At 43.1% G+C, this 16114-nt stretch overlaps 1 protein-coding gene across 4 annotated transcripts in view; it reads left to right on the top strand.

Annotated features, from left to right (window-relative positions):
- ABCC4 (ATP binding cassette subfamily C member 4 (PEL blood group)) overlaps window positions 1-16114 on the top strand; it is a 225211-nt gene that overhangs the window by 47949 nt on the left and 161148 nt on the right. For all 4 annotated transcript variants that reach the window (XM_067016881.1, XM_059042306.2, XM_067016882.1 and 1 more), the window contains exon 4: window positions 1479-1703. In XM_067016881.1, coding sequence (XP_066872982.1) covers window positions 1479-1703 — 225 coding nt within the window. The remainder of the gene's footprint in view (window positions 1-1478; window positions 1704-16114) is intronic.

Here is a 16114-nt window from a genome sequence, read left to right as displayed (position 1 = left end):
CTTTACTTGTCTGTAGTAGATGAAACCTTCCGTGACCTCGTGGAAGGCGAGGCAGTTGGTGCAGCCTGTGAACGTGTGTGTAGAGCAAGACAGGAGGGTTGGGGTTTGATGTCACACTGATGTGAGGGATGGGGACAGCTTTCTGTAAATATCCTGATTGGGTACTAGTTGGTTGAGCACAAAATGCATGTTAGTTTTGTTGTGCGTTTGGAGTTTCGGATCCTCCACCCCCTCCTCTGGTGTGTGGGTTCTTCAGCTTCAGACGGACAGAAGAGAGCTATCAAATTCAACCTGTCATTTGTTTACCATGTCTGTGTCAGTAAGGAGGGATTGCTTAAAAGGAAAAGCTGAGTTCCAGAAAGATTTCCAAACTTTTGGCACTTTGTCTTTTGAGAAGTCTGTGGAGGAAAGGATGTGGAGGGTGGAGGTGTTTATACTTTTGGTGACTTGGATTTGTGTTGAGTGTTTGGTTTTCCCTTGATGGGGGAGAAGGGTAACTTTCGAGGGGTGACGAGAGGGAGGAAGTAGGTTATGGGGTGGAGTGGCCACTTGGCAGGGTGGGCAAGTGCTGCTGTTTTGCCTTTAGTTTTGGGAAAGAAAATTGCTTTCACTAAGTCTTTCTCAGGAGGTAAGCATCAATGCCTCCGAACTCGTTGGTTTAGGATTTTAATTTTTGCCTTGGGGAATAGATGATTGGTAACATTTCTTCCAAGCCAGCAGCTGCAGCAGCGTGTGGTGGATGGAGAACCATGGATGACATCATATTTTAGCTTGGCTTCTGTCCTGTTTAATTTTTGACTCCAAGGAACATCCCAGCTTCTAGTGGGTAGAGACATACTCACACAGCGCCCCCTGGGGCTGAGAGCCTGCGAACCTCCCAAGCTTTGTTTCTTTGTGATGCTCCCGCAGAAGCTGGGCTCCATTCTCTTGATCTTTGGACATGGGGAGTTTGGGTTGGGAAAGAGTGGATGTGTTTATGCCAGTGTCTCATTCCATAAAGACTCTTAAAACAGAAGATGAAGGCAAGAGCATGTCTCCTGTACGTGAACCATCTTGACTTTCTGTTGGGCTGGGACGTTGAGAGTACAGGGGACGGGGGCAGGCTGCCAGCAGGGCTTGTTCATATGGAAGCAGATTTCTTACCCTTCTTCAGCTTATCTTCGGCTAAGACTTGCTTGGTATTTTGCCGAATGCTTTCTAAAGCACCGGTTGTAATATCTATTGAGCCTCCACAGTGTATATGAAGCACAATGTACTATGGCTTTATTGTCTTTGTAAAATTTTTGCTTAAGGTTAAAACTGTTGTCTGCCTGTGTTATAGAAGATAGCGGATATGTGGATTTTTCTTTTAGATGAACCATGAATGTTGCATTTTGTCAAAATGCCTTCTTAATAAGTCATAATAAAAGTAAAGCTTGTGTTAAAAAAAACTGGTTTGGCTTGTATTTCTAATTAAGGCTTTTTTTCTTTACTTTTAGGAAAGCACCAGAGTAGTTCAGCCCATAATTTTGGGGAAAATTATTGGTTATTTTGAAAACTACAATCCCACTGATTCTGCTGCTTTGTACGAAGCCTACGGCTATGCCGGAGTGCTGAGTGCCTGCACCCTCGTTTTGGCCATTCTTCACCACTTATACTTCTATCATGTTCAGTGTGCGGGGATGAGGTTAAGAGTAGCCATGTGCCATATGATTTACCGCAAGGTAAGTGTCATTCGGTACCAAAGTGTGTACCTTTCCTGAAGTATCAGAAGCCTTTCGGGAAAGTTCTCTGTAAAGTAAAAATTTTTATAACTAGTAAAAATTGTGAATCACTACATTGTACACGTGTAACTTATATAATATTGCACATCAAGTATACTTCGGTAAAAAAGTAAGAAAAACACATTGTACCCGGGAAAAAAATTTTTTTTTTAATGACTGTACTCATTTACACCATACTACAGAGGCTTGCTATTTGCATCAAGCCAATTTTGTTGTTTAAGCAAACCTTACAAAAATATAATGAAAAGATTTCTGTTGAGATCAGGTGACTTTCATTCACATGCAGTAAATTTGTAATGAAGTCTATAAGCATCAGAGTTATCAAGTTGACTTTTACTGTTTTCATGCCTAAATCTCATAGTGGTATTTATGAAGACTCTGTTGTTGTTCATGAAAACCTTTATTGACACAAAGTTGTATTTAATAGTAAGCTTCAGTGATTGGATCTATAGAATTAAATCTAGGAGAAAAGAATGTATTTGAGGAAGGGAATGTTTATATTTTTAAGTGACCCATCTAATCATATTCATTATGTTAACTAAAGAAAAATGTAAATGGAGTCCATGCTACATATAGACTCACTCATTGTGTTGTAGAGTTGTGATTGTTCATAACAGTATTAAAGAAAATAGGTGTTTGGGATAAAACTTGAAATTTTTCATTGTTTTTAGTAATTTGGGGGAGAATTTGTTACCGTTCTTTCAAAGTCTTTTTCTTAATACATTTCCCTTTTTTCTTTAATATGTATTATGGCGGTTTTAATAAGACCTGGTTTGATGTTTTCAGTGCTTTTGTATTGAGAAATGCCCATAGACTTATTCCGTAAAGTACCCTGGTCTTAACTAGTATAAAAGGAGTAAGGATCTCAGGTGTCTTTACAAAGGAATCGCCACAGATACACCAGTGTCAAGAGCTGAAGGGCTCTTTATAAACTTGATCCTGGATATCTCTTTTACCTATTTGCTTTTTTAAGAATTTTCATTTGACTGTATTGTATACTTGAAATTTACTGAGATAGCGGATACACATAGGACTACTACATAATGGACATGTTAAGTGGTTTTACTACAGTAATTATTTCCCACTGTATATTTATATCAAAGCATCATGTTATACACCTTAAATGTATACAGTTTTTATTAAAAAAAACAATTAAAATCGTCCTTGAAAGCCAAAACCAAACCATTTAAATTGAAATTTTTCACTTCTTTTACCTAGTTGCTACTTATTTAGACCTTCTGTTTCTTGGGAGTACTTTTCTTGGCAAAATGGAAGATGTGTCATCATCCTTTCTTGAGCAGAGTCTTGTGAATCTCCGGGGTCTGTGAACCCAGGGACCTGGCATCTCGCTGTCTGTGTTTGGCTACAGCATGTGAGCCAGTTTCCTCCTGGGTGACGTGGAAATGGCAGTGGTGCCCGTACACTCTAGTCAGGGGGTCTTCTTGTCATCCATCATCATCCTTGTTATTCTGTTGCACCTTCTGCTATTCAGGAGACAAATTAGCTAGATGCTTGTCTTTCCAGATCATGCTTAGCGCCCGTAAATAAATAGGCAATTTCACCAGAAGTGCACTGTGAAAACCTCTCATGAGGTCTGATGGGTCGGTCAAACGGATCGCTCTTTGCTGCACAGGTGAGCCATTGCCCACCTGGTTTTCTTCCTCTTCCCACTAACACTTGGAAACGTTGCCGTCGGGAAATCTGATATAATCTGGCACATTTGCTTCGATGAATGTAAACGTGTCCCAAAGCCATTAATTTGCTGGCTCGATGAGGGTAAGAGAATTGTTCTTCACGAAGACAGCTATTGTTGGGATTATGCCATAGACGTGACCTGAAGTTCCAGAAACGTGGGAAAGACCATTTTGCTCAAGCACAGCCTTACATCTAGGATCCTTCTCAGGAGCAGAAATATGACACTTCTTAGCAGGTTACAGGTGGGCTAGTTCCTTGGGGGAAAAGCTGGTGCTGCAGAGCAGCTCTGAAAAGCCCCTCTGATCTTTGGGGTTTATGCTTACGCCCACCCCCCCCCCCCAATCCCTGGTCCTGGGAGAAATCAGGTTGGGTGTTAGAAATGGAATGGTCTCTAAGTCACAGATGTAACGTTGAATGATCTTGTGGGATGTATCATATATAAGCATGACTCGTCGTTTATCTACCTTGCAACTGCTTTGGTAAAATTCCTTTTGATCACTGCTTTTAAAAAAAAATTGTAGTAAAATATACACAACAGCACATTGTGCGTTTTAACTCTTTTTAAGTGCGCCGTTCGGTGACACGAGGCACATTCACCTTGTTGTGCAGCCGTCATCGCTGTTCGTCTCCGGAACTTGTTCATCTTCCCCGACTGGACCTCTGCGCCCATTGAACGCTATCTCCCCAGCCCCTCTCCCCTCAGCCTTCGGCGTTCCACTTGCCTCTATGAATTCGACTGCTCTGGGTGCCTCACAGAAGTGGAATCGTGCAGTGTTTGTCATGCTGTGTCTGGGCTTATGTCATGCAGCACAGTGTCTTCAGGGTTCATCCATGTTGTAGCAGGTGCCAGCATTTAATTCCTTTTTCAGGCCGAGTAATACTCCATTGTAGGTTTCGTGTATCCGTTCACCTGTCAATGGACATCTGGGTTGTTTCTAGCTTCTGGCTATTGTGAACAATGCTGCTGTGAGCATGGGTGTTCAAATGTTTGTCCAAGTCTGCGCTTTCAGTTCTTTTGAGTACATCCCCAGGAAGTTGAATTGCTGTATTATATGCTAATGTTTATGTTTAGTATTTTGAGGAGCTTCCATACTCTGTTCCACTGTGGCTACATCATTTTCCATTCACACTCGCTCACTGATTTTTCTGCTTAACTTGAGGACTAAATGAGAAGTTTTTATGAACTGTGACATTTTGTTTGGATCAGTGGCTGCAGTTATCGGTCTGTTGAAACAGCTCATGATGGTCTCTTCAGGTTCCTCAAATCTCTAGGGCATTTTTTCGAACTTCTTTCCAAATAAAGGGATTGTGGGACACGGGCTCTGTTTTTTGTAAAGTCAGCAGACTGGCATTAACAAACACAGGTTCCTCCAAGGAATCGTGTTTTAAACATTATATTCACTCATTTTAGAAAATCGCCCCCAGTCCCTGGTGATATTCCCAGCATGAGTTGCTGTCACCTTTACACTGAGACCAGTGTCTTAATTCCTGTCCTGGTTCTTGGTTGGGACAGAGGAGAAGGAGAACTCATCCAGCTTCAAATCTCAAAGTGTAACTTGCCCAGCTCAGAGCATGGGAGGTGGGCCCGGGCTGGGGGAAGATGGTAACTTCAGGCAAGCTGAGGCTGGATTGAAGACAGCTGTGGATCCCCAACCCCAGTCAGCAGTGAGAATGTATCTCCCGGTTTCCGATCCCGACCTTGTCTTCGTGCCTGAATGTTACACGTGTTCTGACCCAGGGCAGACAGCATGGTGACCTCACTAAGCATGTGGATCTTGTCATAGGGCACAGAGATTTTATGTGTTATAAAATGCATAGGGCACAGATGTTTTTCCGTAAGAGGCTCCTTAATAGCCTAGTGGACTGTAGGTTTCCTGACTTTGTGTGCAGTTTGTAGAACTGTGGCCGTTCCCCATGGTGGGTCCTGATGTTGGGTTGGTTTGCTCTGAACGCCAGGTAAAGCCAGAGCACATAGTCATTGAGGTCACTTAGTGTTCTCTGCTGCTTGTTACCCAGTGCAGACGTACTTGCAGAATCTAATTAGTTTGAGCAGCTGGGGTGAAAACAGTATGTTCCTTCTTTCATACTATGGAACAGATGCCATCTTTTTTTTTTTGGTACGCGGGCCTCTCACTGTTGTGGCCTCTCCCGTTGCGGAGCACAGGCTCCGGACGCGCAGGCGCAGCGGCCATGGCTCACGGGCCCAGCCGTTCCGCAGCACGTGGGATCTTCCCGGACCGGGACACGAACCCGTGTCCCCTGCATCGGCAGGCGGACTCTCAACCACTGCGCCACCGGGGAAGCCCCAGATGCCATCTTTGTGGTCTACTTAGTGCCTTGCTTTCCACATTTTTGTATTTTTTTTGGGGGGGGGGATTTTGCAGTTTAAAATGGCCCCTAAAGAGGGCTGAAGTGCTGTCCGGTGTTCCTCAGCTGAGGAAGACTGTCATGTGTCTTATGGAGAAAATATGTGTGTAGGTGAGTAAGCTTGGTTCAGGTATGTGTTATAGTGCTGCTGGCTGTGAGGCCAATGTTAATGAATTTACAACAGCGATTAAATAAGGTTAAGTAGAAACATACGTAACAAGGTTATGTAAGTATTGAGGAGATGGTGAAGATGTTGTTACCAAAGGCTGCCAGAACCCGAGCCCTGTATTTCCCTCAGGAGCAATGAATGTTCACTAGCATTGGATAAAATAACTCCTGCAAAGCACTTTTTACAGAAGTCATTTATTAAAATTAGGAGGGTGGGTGTCGTAAGCATAACAAGACTCTGTAGTTTGACTGCTTTTGTATGAACCCCAGCTTTCCTCTTTGTAGATGTTTGCCTTAGGCAGACTGCTCTAAGCCTTAATTTCCTCATTTGTAACAGTACCCAACTCTTGAGGTCGTAGGGAGGATTAAATGAGTCAATCTGTGTAAAGCATTTCACATAGTGCCTGGCATTTAGCTAATGTTCAAACATTGCTATCATCTTTATTCTTGGCGCTCAGTCACAGAAGGGTCAAATACATAATATAATCAGATGAAATAGCAGTACGGGTGCTAAGTGGTACACAAGTGTACAGACTTAATGGTTTAGGAAAGGATCCCTCCAGTTGGTGGAGGGGATGTCTGTGTGTTTGTGTATGTGTGTCTATGTGTATGCACATGGCGGGGGGCGTGCCATGCGCTCAGCAGTGTTGAGATGGGAAGTTGAAACAGTTTATTCAGGGAATTGTGGAAGCACAGTTGGCATAAAAATTTAGGAGAGCGCTAGGCTCCAGGGTACATCCAGAAAGGAATATTGGGACCAGGTGATGGAGGGCCTTGGTCATGAGTTTAAGGACCTTGGATTTATTTAGTTGGCGGAGGGGAACCCCTGGAAATTTTTAGTAAGGTAGTAAATGATCAGAGCAATGATTTAGGAAAATGCACCTGAAGCCTATTGTACATGGCCATGCATGAAGTTGCAAGGGACCCTCATGGAGATAATGATTGGAAAGGAAGTCAGGTCTGGGAGGTGCAGTCTGAGTATCTTACAAGCCATTCGTTCATTCTTTCATTCATTCATTAACTCGTACCATTTTGGCTATTTGGTGAAGCATTTAGTTCTCAGTGACTGCTCCTGATATCCCACAGATGAGAGTAGTAGGTCACTGTAAGAATATCATAATGTCTTATTTCATCTCATGTATATGTGAACTGATCTAGTACAATAGTGGGCAGAAATACATGCTAGACAAAAGAGCAAAATGAGTTAGTATGCAGACCTTTTAATTCATTGAAATATTCATGAGAGATGGAGAAAAGAAGACTAGAAAGGAGCCAGATCTGAGCGATTAATTATAGAAAGGGAGAAAAGTGTTGGTTAGGAAATCATAGTTCTAATAGGAATCCACAAAGCTCTCAGTCTCTTAAGTATTGCTGTTTTTGCTTACCGTTACAACAAAAATTTGGGAGGAAATATCCCAAATGCCATCATCCTATAATGGCAGGTATCATTTTGCAGATTCTTTTCCAGTCCTTATCTAGCCACACGTATCCATACACTTACAGTCTTACTATGTATACAGCTTGTGTCCAGTTTTGTCACTGTATTGACTGCACTCTTAACGTCCTCACTGGCTGCATTGTTAGTCCATCTAACAGACTTCCTGTGTTTGCTAGTCTCAGGGTAAAAGGTGTCGATATTCGCGGTCTTACATGGAGTGTCTCTTTGGTCCATGTTTTGGAATATGCCAGAGTTACCTTCAGATGGGATTTTTTGTCGTAATCGTTATGGGAGACTGAGTATGGCAGCACACCGTTCCACTCGAGCTGTGCCGTTCTCATAGTGACAGTGTAAGTCCCCGCTGGAGGTGGGCTGTGTGTGACCCAGGGTAATAGGTTTTTACTAGCTAGCCAGTCTGAAAGCAAATTGGCAATACCTGCTTCCTTTCAAAAATTCCCCAACAACAACAATAAAATTCCTACACCCTTCCATCAAAAGTTAATGTAACTAAATTCCGAAGTTTTGGGTACACTTTAATACTGAGTCTTCTGTTTTCATGTAATTAAAGTTCTGTGTCTCGTCACTATTTTTTAATCAACTCGAGTATTTTACATAGATGCACACACTTGTGCATTTGATTTTTGACAAATGTATACACTTGGAATGTATGTGTAGCAGTTTCTTTAAATCTTTCAGAATCGAATATGTGGGTCAGCTTTGTTTTTATTAGGAAGAGTGCCTTCTTTTTTGCGTGTGTTACATTTTTAAATTTCTTTGCACGTCTAGGACTTTTACATTGTTTATTGGACGTTTTGAAAGCTCCCTTGTAATTGCTTTCTGATGTTCTTCTGAAGTGTTGAATTTTGCCCAAATCTGTCTTTGAACTTGTGTAGGCTTGGTTTGATGCTTTGTTAGGTTAGATCTTTGGAAGTCCTAAGGTGTTTTTCCCAAGCTTGTCTAACATGTAGGACTCCACCTTCACGCCCCATGTTTCTTGTGGGTCTTCTTAGGCCTTGGTGTTAGTCTTCTCTAGGACAAGTCTAGAGTAAGTCTGTTTTAGAGGAGGGTTTCTAAACGTCAGCAGTACTGACTGCCATTGGGGGCTGGATATTTCTTTGTGTGTGTGTGTTAGGGGGACGGGGTGAAGAGTAGGGGGGCTACCTTGTACCCCGAGGCTCCCAAGATCCTTTTTTTGGGGGTAAACCTCTTTACTGGCTGGCGTCTTGCCCTGGAGGAGCCTGCCAGCTGCTCCAGCTGACTCAGTCTCTGGCCTCCGCCTCGGCTCCATGGGACTCCTGTGCTCCTTGGACCTCAGTTCGCTGCCACAGTTGTGAAGTGGCTGAGAGCCAGGGCGGTGACCGTGTCCACCTCGTGGGTGTCTCGAGGATCAGTCTTGGGCTGCCTATCCAGTACCTGCCAATGTGGTTGCAGGGGAAGTGGCGCTGATCTGCTGTCAGCTACTCAGCCATTCATCAGAGCAGCAATCTCTCCACTGCTTTTCATAGCTGGATGTCTATGAGCCTTGAGGCTGGGCACTCTGTGTACAGTGCAGGGCGTGGTAGTTTGACCTGCAGAGGAGACCTGTTCGAACTTCTCGCTGAACAGATAAAGGGTGAGGGCTTATGCTGGGCTGAGGTTCGCCACATTCTGGCACGAGTCACTTTTGTGCTTAGTCCAAAACCCAGAACCTCTCTCTAATCCCAGACATACTCCCTTGGAATTTTTTTAAGGAAGAAGCCTAAAAATCTGTATTATTTAATCTGTGCCCCAGGGATTCTTATCATCGAGAAAGTTTGATGATACTTTCAGCAGACTGGAACGGGGCAGGGGAAGATGCGGCGCCCTCTTGGAAAGGGAAGAGAGCAGCATGCACATTCTGCACTCCTTTCCCTCGGATCTGTGCTGTACTCGTGACTCATAGCTATTTTTAAAAATTCTAATTAGTTAAACAGTTTTTTTTGTCTGAATATGTTTTTATTTCTCCTTCATTCTTTATAATATTTTGTTAGGTTTACCATTTTAGTTTGGTGGTTATTTTCGTTTAGGTCTTCAAAGGTAATTCTTTAAAAAAAATAAATTTTATTTATTCATTTATTCATTCATTCATTTATTTTGGCTGTGTTGGGTCGTCGTTGCTGTGCGTGGGCTTTCTCTAGTTGTGGCGAGCGGGGGCTACTCTTCGTTGTGGTGCGCGAGCTTCTGATTGCAGTGGCTTCTCTTGTTGTGGAGCACGGGCTCTAGGCACGTGGGCTTCGGTAGCTGTGGCACGTGGGCTCAGTAGTTGTGGCGCACGGGCTTAGTCGCTCCGCGGCATGGTGGGATCTTCCCGGACCAGGGATCGAACCCGTGTCCCCTGCATTGGCAGGTGGATTCTTAACCACTGAGCCACCAGGGAAGCCTGGTAATTGTTTTGTAAATTAACAAGTCTTTTGTTTCTAACTATCTTGAAATAGTCAAAACATAAAATTGGTGAAGGTAGCCAGTTTGGAGTCTACAGTTCAGTGGTGGTAAGTACATTCACATTGTCGTGCAACCATCACCGCCATCCGTCTCCAGAACTCTGTGCCCATTGAACGCCGGCTTTCCAGTTTCGTTTCTTAGTATATTCGCCTGTTCGAGGGACCTCATGTATGTGGAATCGTACAGGAGTTGTCCTTGGGTGACTGGCTTATCACTTTGCATAATGTCCTCAAGGCTAGTTTACTTTTTTTGAAAAGGTGGAGGTCATACATTTACTCAGTATTCACTGGAAAAAATTTACCGCTCACCATGATCCACGGCTGCAGTGATGGACTTTGAGTTCGTTGTGGAAGGAAAGAGGAAGGCAATTCAGAGAGAACTGCACCCTCTCTGGCCGCCTTTCTGAGCAAGCGGCTCTGCCTTAGCTCTGTTTTGAAGTCCTCATCTCCTCCTTCCTTCTCCCCCTGGGACTCGTTAGCTGAACTAAGTCATTTTCTTTACTCTGGATTTCTGGGAGTTTACAGCTGCAGGTACCTGGCTGCTACTTTGTACGCTCCACTCCAGTGAATAGGGGGACCTGGGATTTAGGAAAATGGAATTGGGTAAAGAGTGTGTTAGGTGGCTTTCTGGGAGGAGCTTGTCCTGCTTGCTCTGAGCAGTTTTTCTTCTAATTCCTTTATATGCATCGACAAGAGAAATGAAGGCATCACTGCTCTTGGTACGTTTGGTTGTAAAACTGTATGTTGTGAATGAATCATTATTTAGGCAGCATCTCTTACTTTTGTCATTTTTTTCCCTTTTCTGCTGCACAGGTATCTTCATTTTCTGAAAGCTTCCAAGATGGTGCTTAAGGGAAGGGGTAACGCAACTAGTTTTGTGTTTTTCCGAAAGCGTGCCCTGTTGGTTACTTCAGGTTTGCTGTTTTCCTCCCCAAGATCAATACTTTGATAAATATACAACACTGGGAAAAAGGAAGACCACCCTTTGAAAATAGTCCCCATTTTGACAAATTCTCAGTAAAATTACATACCCTGGGTGAGTTTACAGTAGTAGGCATATTGTTTACCTCTTGTATTCTTTTGGTCCGAAAGAAGGCAGATAAATGATAAGCAAAATAGTTGGAAAATTCTTTATAGACAAAATAATTCTCAGTATAGTTGCTATAAAAACTTAGCATATGGCCTCGTGTAAATTCTTAACAACTGAGCATGCCATTTTTTAAAAAGTTTGTTTGTTTATTATTTATTTGGCTGCGTTGGGTCCTTGTTGCTGTGCGTGGGCTTTCTCTCTGTTTGTGGCGAGCAGGGCCTGCTCTTCATTGCGGTGCGGTGGCTTCTCTTGTTGCGGCTCACGGGCTCTAGGCGCGCGGGCTCAGTAGTTGTGGCTCATAGGCTTAGTTGCTCCGCGGCATGTGGGATCTTCCCGGACCAGGGCTCGAACCCGTGTCCCCCTGCATCGGCAGGCGGATTCTTAACCACTGTGCCACCAGGGAAGCCCCTGAACATGCCATTTTGGGGAAGATAGATTATAAACACTTTTTTTTTTTTTTTTTTTTAGAAGTACAGAAACACGATACATTTTTTTAAAATGTTGATAGAAGTCTTTTTTCCTCCCCCCTTTTGGGGGGCCTAGTTGATTTGTATTCTCATTAAGATTATGTTCTCTTGCCGAACGCTAAAATGTGTACTTACGCATGTTCTTGGATCTCCTTTCTCTCCCTGTCATGGGGTTTTCAGCACTCTCCGTGGTTTCCCTTCTTCCTGTTGCCCTACTCGCTCACCTTTGCCACAGCTGTTTCTGTGTGGTTCGTCTTTCTCTTCACTTCTCTTGCCTGGTAAACCAGTCATCGGGGCTTCTCTTTCAAGAGGAGCAGTTGGTGGTGGAAGGGTCTAAGGGTAAAGGGTCTTTCAGCCGGTATCTTGGAATGTGACCTCACTCTGAACATACGTCTATGAATTTTCCTGATCTATCCCTTGCATTGATGTCATAGACTTTATTAACTAAACTGTAGTCATTTTCCTAAAACAGTATATGTTGACCACCATCTCAGTCATGTAAACACCTATTTTTAGTTCATCATTTCAGATTTTCTGGGGTGATCTCAAGGACCTCGGGCACTTCCGGCCCTCCCACAATGGAGAGTAGTATTTATCGTGCTGAGTGGTCCCCAGCAAAGGGTCTGGCAGTCTTGGTGGCAGTTGTCAGAACGGGGGGCTGGCCGTATTCTGCTTGTCTGCACCGCGCAGGAGCTCTAGGGCGTCGTGGGGGGGGGGTGAGGTCCGAGAATGCGTAGAAACTCCTCCTGAGGAGGGCACGTCCTTAGCCTGACCTTAGGGTAGATATCACAGGCTCCCATCCCCCAGTGGTTCTCGCGGTCCGCATTATGACTCTCACGGTCAGAGGCTCACTTGTCAGCTCTGTATACATGGCGTTCTGGCGAATGCGGCGGGTTTTGCGGTATCATGGCCAAAGGTGGCCAGCAGAAGTTAAATGAAAGCTAACAGTTCTTCCAGGACCGCTAGGTAGATGCCACATCCTTCAGAGCTTGCAGAGAGCTTCTGAGTAGTTGTGTCGGCTTGCCCGCCAGCCGTGGAAAACCAGGCCAACAACAAAAATAGGCGATGGAGTTGTCAGATGAGAGAGCAGCGTGTGGTGGATCTTGCATTGACTTTGGTTTTCACTTCCTTCAATCAGTTGTTTTCCTACAGAGCCAGAGAGGGAATTTGTTTAGTTTTATAGAGGTCGCTCTTGTTCGTGGGGGTGGAAGATATTAGGCAGACTTTGCCTTCTCCCCTCAAAGAAGAGGTTATAATGGCTTTAGATTATGCAATCATGAAAGTAGGTGTGACAGCATTACCATGCATCTCTGGGCAGCAATTTGCGAAGAAGACAGCAATGTTCTGCTTTAGGCGAGCTAAACATATTCTCACTCTCGTTGCCTGTTGGAGTAATACCCAGTGTACCTAGAAAGTGCATGATCTGACGAGCTCAACCCTGGGAGGGTAGGGCCGTGAACCAGGAAGTAAGCCAGAAGCGCAAATTAAGTGACACGGCGCCTGTTCTCTATTCTGAAAGTCCTTTAGGTTCTTACTCAGAGCCTGTTTACTCTTTACTCACGGACAGTATTCCGAAGCCATATCCTAGTAGAGAAACAGCAGTAGTTAATGGGGAGATGGTCTCTTGAAGGGATAGCCTGCCTGATGGCAAGGGACAAGATAGAATGACAATGTATGAAGATCCCTGAAAGCATGGCCATTTGGGGCACTTTGTAGGACGGAGGAGCCTCTGCACACGGGGGGGTCGTTGGCGCTGGAAAAGAGTCATCATGTTAGTGATGAGGCATCTTCATCGTGAGGATGGTGAACTATAGCTCCCATCTTCTGTTTTATTTTATTTTATTTTTTTTAATTTTTTATCTTTTTGAAGATGTTGGGGGTAGGAGTTTATTAATTTATTTATTTTGGCTGCGTTGGGTCTTCATTTCCATGCGTGGGCTTTCTCTAGTTGTGGCGAGCGGGGACCACTCTTCATCGCGGTGCGCGGGCCTCTTAACTATCACGGCCTCTCTCGTTACGGAGCACAGGCTCCTGTCGCGCAGGCTCAGTAGTTGTGGCTCACGGGCCCAGCTGCTCCGCGGCATGTGGGATCCTCCCAGACCAGGGCTCGAACCCGTGTCCCCTGCATCGGCAGGCAGATTCTCAACCACTGCGCCACCTGGGAAGCCCCCCATCTTCTGTTTTAAAGGACTATTGGAGAACGGTTTTGGGGAGCGTTTCTTATTAAAATGAAGATTGGATTCTTAAAGGGATAATACTTTTCACCAGTCTGGAAAACTTAATTTTGTGGAAAGAACTTTCTTTTCTCCTCTGCTCCTTTGATGGTTATATTTATCTGCCCACACTTGGGTTTTGTGTTTCACGAAGTCTGCTGATTTAAAATAATTGAGGGAAGGACACACTGTTTTTCAGATGAATGACTAATATTTCTTGCATTTATTTTTTAAAAAGTTGAACAAAATCGATGTTTTGGCCTAGATTATAGAGTTCTCTTATGACCCCATATGTAATTTAGCACCCCCTATGCCCCCATGCCGTAGGAACCCACCATAAATGGATCCTTGCTTGGGTGGAATTCGCACTTGGCAATTCATAATATTGTTCTTAAAGGCCATGCGGATTCTAGTATAATCAGTACTTAGATATTCAGATTGTTTTCCAGTTTTTATATATTAACAAACAGCAGTGCAATGAACTTGATTAAAGCTAAACCTTTGGAGACATCCTTAATTTCTCAGGGTGTATACATTTGAAGCCTTTCGATGTGCCAGATTTCCTTCTGGAAATCTGTTAACTGTTCTCTTTAGTGAAATGCGATGGCCCTACACCCTTGCCAGACGTGGATGTCACATTTTGAGTTTCTTTGAATTTGAGTATTTGCGAATTTTCATTAGCCTTTTGTGTGTTTTGTAGTGAATTTCCTGTACATGTTCTTTGCCCTTGAAAAAAATTGGTAGGCTTTTATAATATAATTCTTATCTATATTTAGGTGTCCTTGATTTATTAAAGATAAATAGCTTACTAACTAATTTAGCGTCTGGCATACATGGTGCAAATATGATTCCAGTTTGTTTGCCTTTTATTGTTCTCATGGTGGAACTATTTTGCTTTCACAAGGAAAACAGATTTAACCAAATAGTATCCCCTTGTAAAATGTCAACTTAAAGGAAATATAGAACCCAAACATTAGCATTTATTTGTATGTTTTTCTCTACACTGGATGTGATGTGTTTTTAACTATAACATATACATTTTATTAGAACTGAACTTCAATTTTCTACATTAACGAGGAGCAGTGTGTGGACTGAAAAAAAGGAAAAAAAAAACCACAACCTAGGAGTTGAGAGTTATATTTTATTTAGCAGACTCTTTCAGGACCTCAAGCCCTGGAGGCAGGGCGCTGGAATCACTCTGAAGAGCAAGGGGGTACGTGGGGCGAGGCAGGATACAAAGGGGTTTTTGCAACAAGGGCTGGGTAGTCAGAACATCAAAAGATTACTGTTCATTAAAGAAAACCAGACATCTCAAGGTAATGAAATCAGCTCTTTTCTGTGTATAGCAAGATGCAAGTCTGGGCTCATTGAAATAGTTCCTTTGATATGCACCCCAGCTATCTGGGGCCAATATCCTGTGCTTTCTCATCCTTAGTGTCCTCAGGGTGCAGGACAGGGGTGGCTGCAGCAGTTGACTGTTTCCTGACCAACTGGCATTCTGTTTCCATCCCGAGTTCCCTCAGGGGACCCGGCAGTAATGTGGTAGCTTGATGGCTGCAACATCCTTTGTTTAATGACTTGGCAGGTAACATTTCTCTCCTTCACAAGTTGTAACTTTACCTCATTAAAAACAAAACCAAAACGAGAACAAAATAACTGAGTGCCCATTCTTTGTCAGGTATGAATACTTGCAGTGTATTTTCTTATGTGCAAGATAGGAAAATTTCTTACAAATAAGGTTGTTTTCTATTCAGTGTCTGACTTGTAGTATGTGCTGAATAAATGGTAGCTGTTTTTATGATCATGATGACATAAATGACTATGATGTCTGCACTCAACTAGCTGATAGCTCTTGAGGGCAATAGACATGTAATTGATTACCCATATTTCTTATTTCCCTTGTGATATTTTATTTCGTTCCAATCTTAGCATATTGGAAATATGTTAATTTCCAAATAGTTGGGCTTTTTAGATAAGATATAAATTATTGATTTCTAATTTAATTCTTGTCATCAGAGAACATTCTGCGTACCCTTTTTATATTTAGAAATTTATTGAGATTTATCTTATGGCCCCAGCATATGGCCTTGGTGAATTTACAACGGGTACTTGGAAAAAACCTGTCCTATAATTGTTGGGCGTGGTGTTCCATAAATGTCGGTTAGATTAAGTTGGTTACTTTACTGATTTTTTTTTTTTTTGGAGGGGGTGTCTACTTGTTACATTTACTGAGAAGAAGGATGTTAAAATCTCCTGCTATGATTGTGGGCTTTTCTGATTTTTCTCCATGGTTCTGTTGCTGTCTCCTATATGTTGCAGCTCGGTAATTAGATCCATACACATTTAGGAGTGGTGAATTGACTATCCTATCAGTATGAAATGTCCTTCTTAATCTCTGGTAGTTTAATTCCTTGACTCAAAATCAACTTTGATAATAATACAGCCTCACGTGAT

This window comes from Kogia breviceps, chromosome 16 (assembly GCF_026419965.1).
Source record: "Kogia breviceps isolate mKogBre1 chromosome 16, mKogBre1 haplotype 1, whole genome shotgun sequence".
NCBI lineage: Eukaryota > Metazoa > Chordata > Mammalia > Artiodactyla > Physeteridae > Kogia > Kogia breviceps.
Note: the sequence above shows the minus strand (reverse complement) of the source record. Positions and strands in the feature narration are given on the sequence as shown.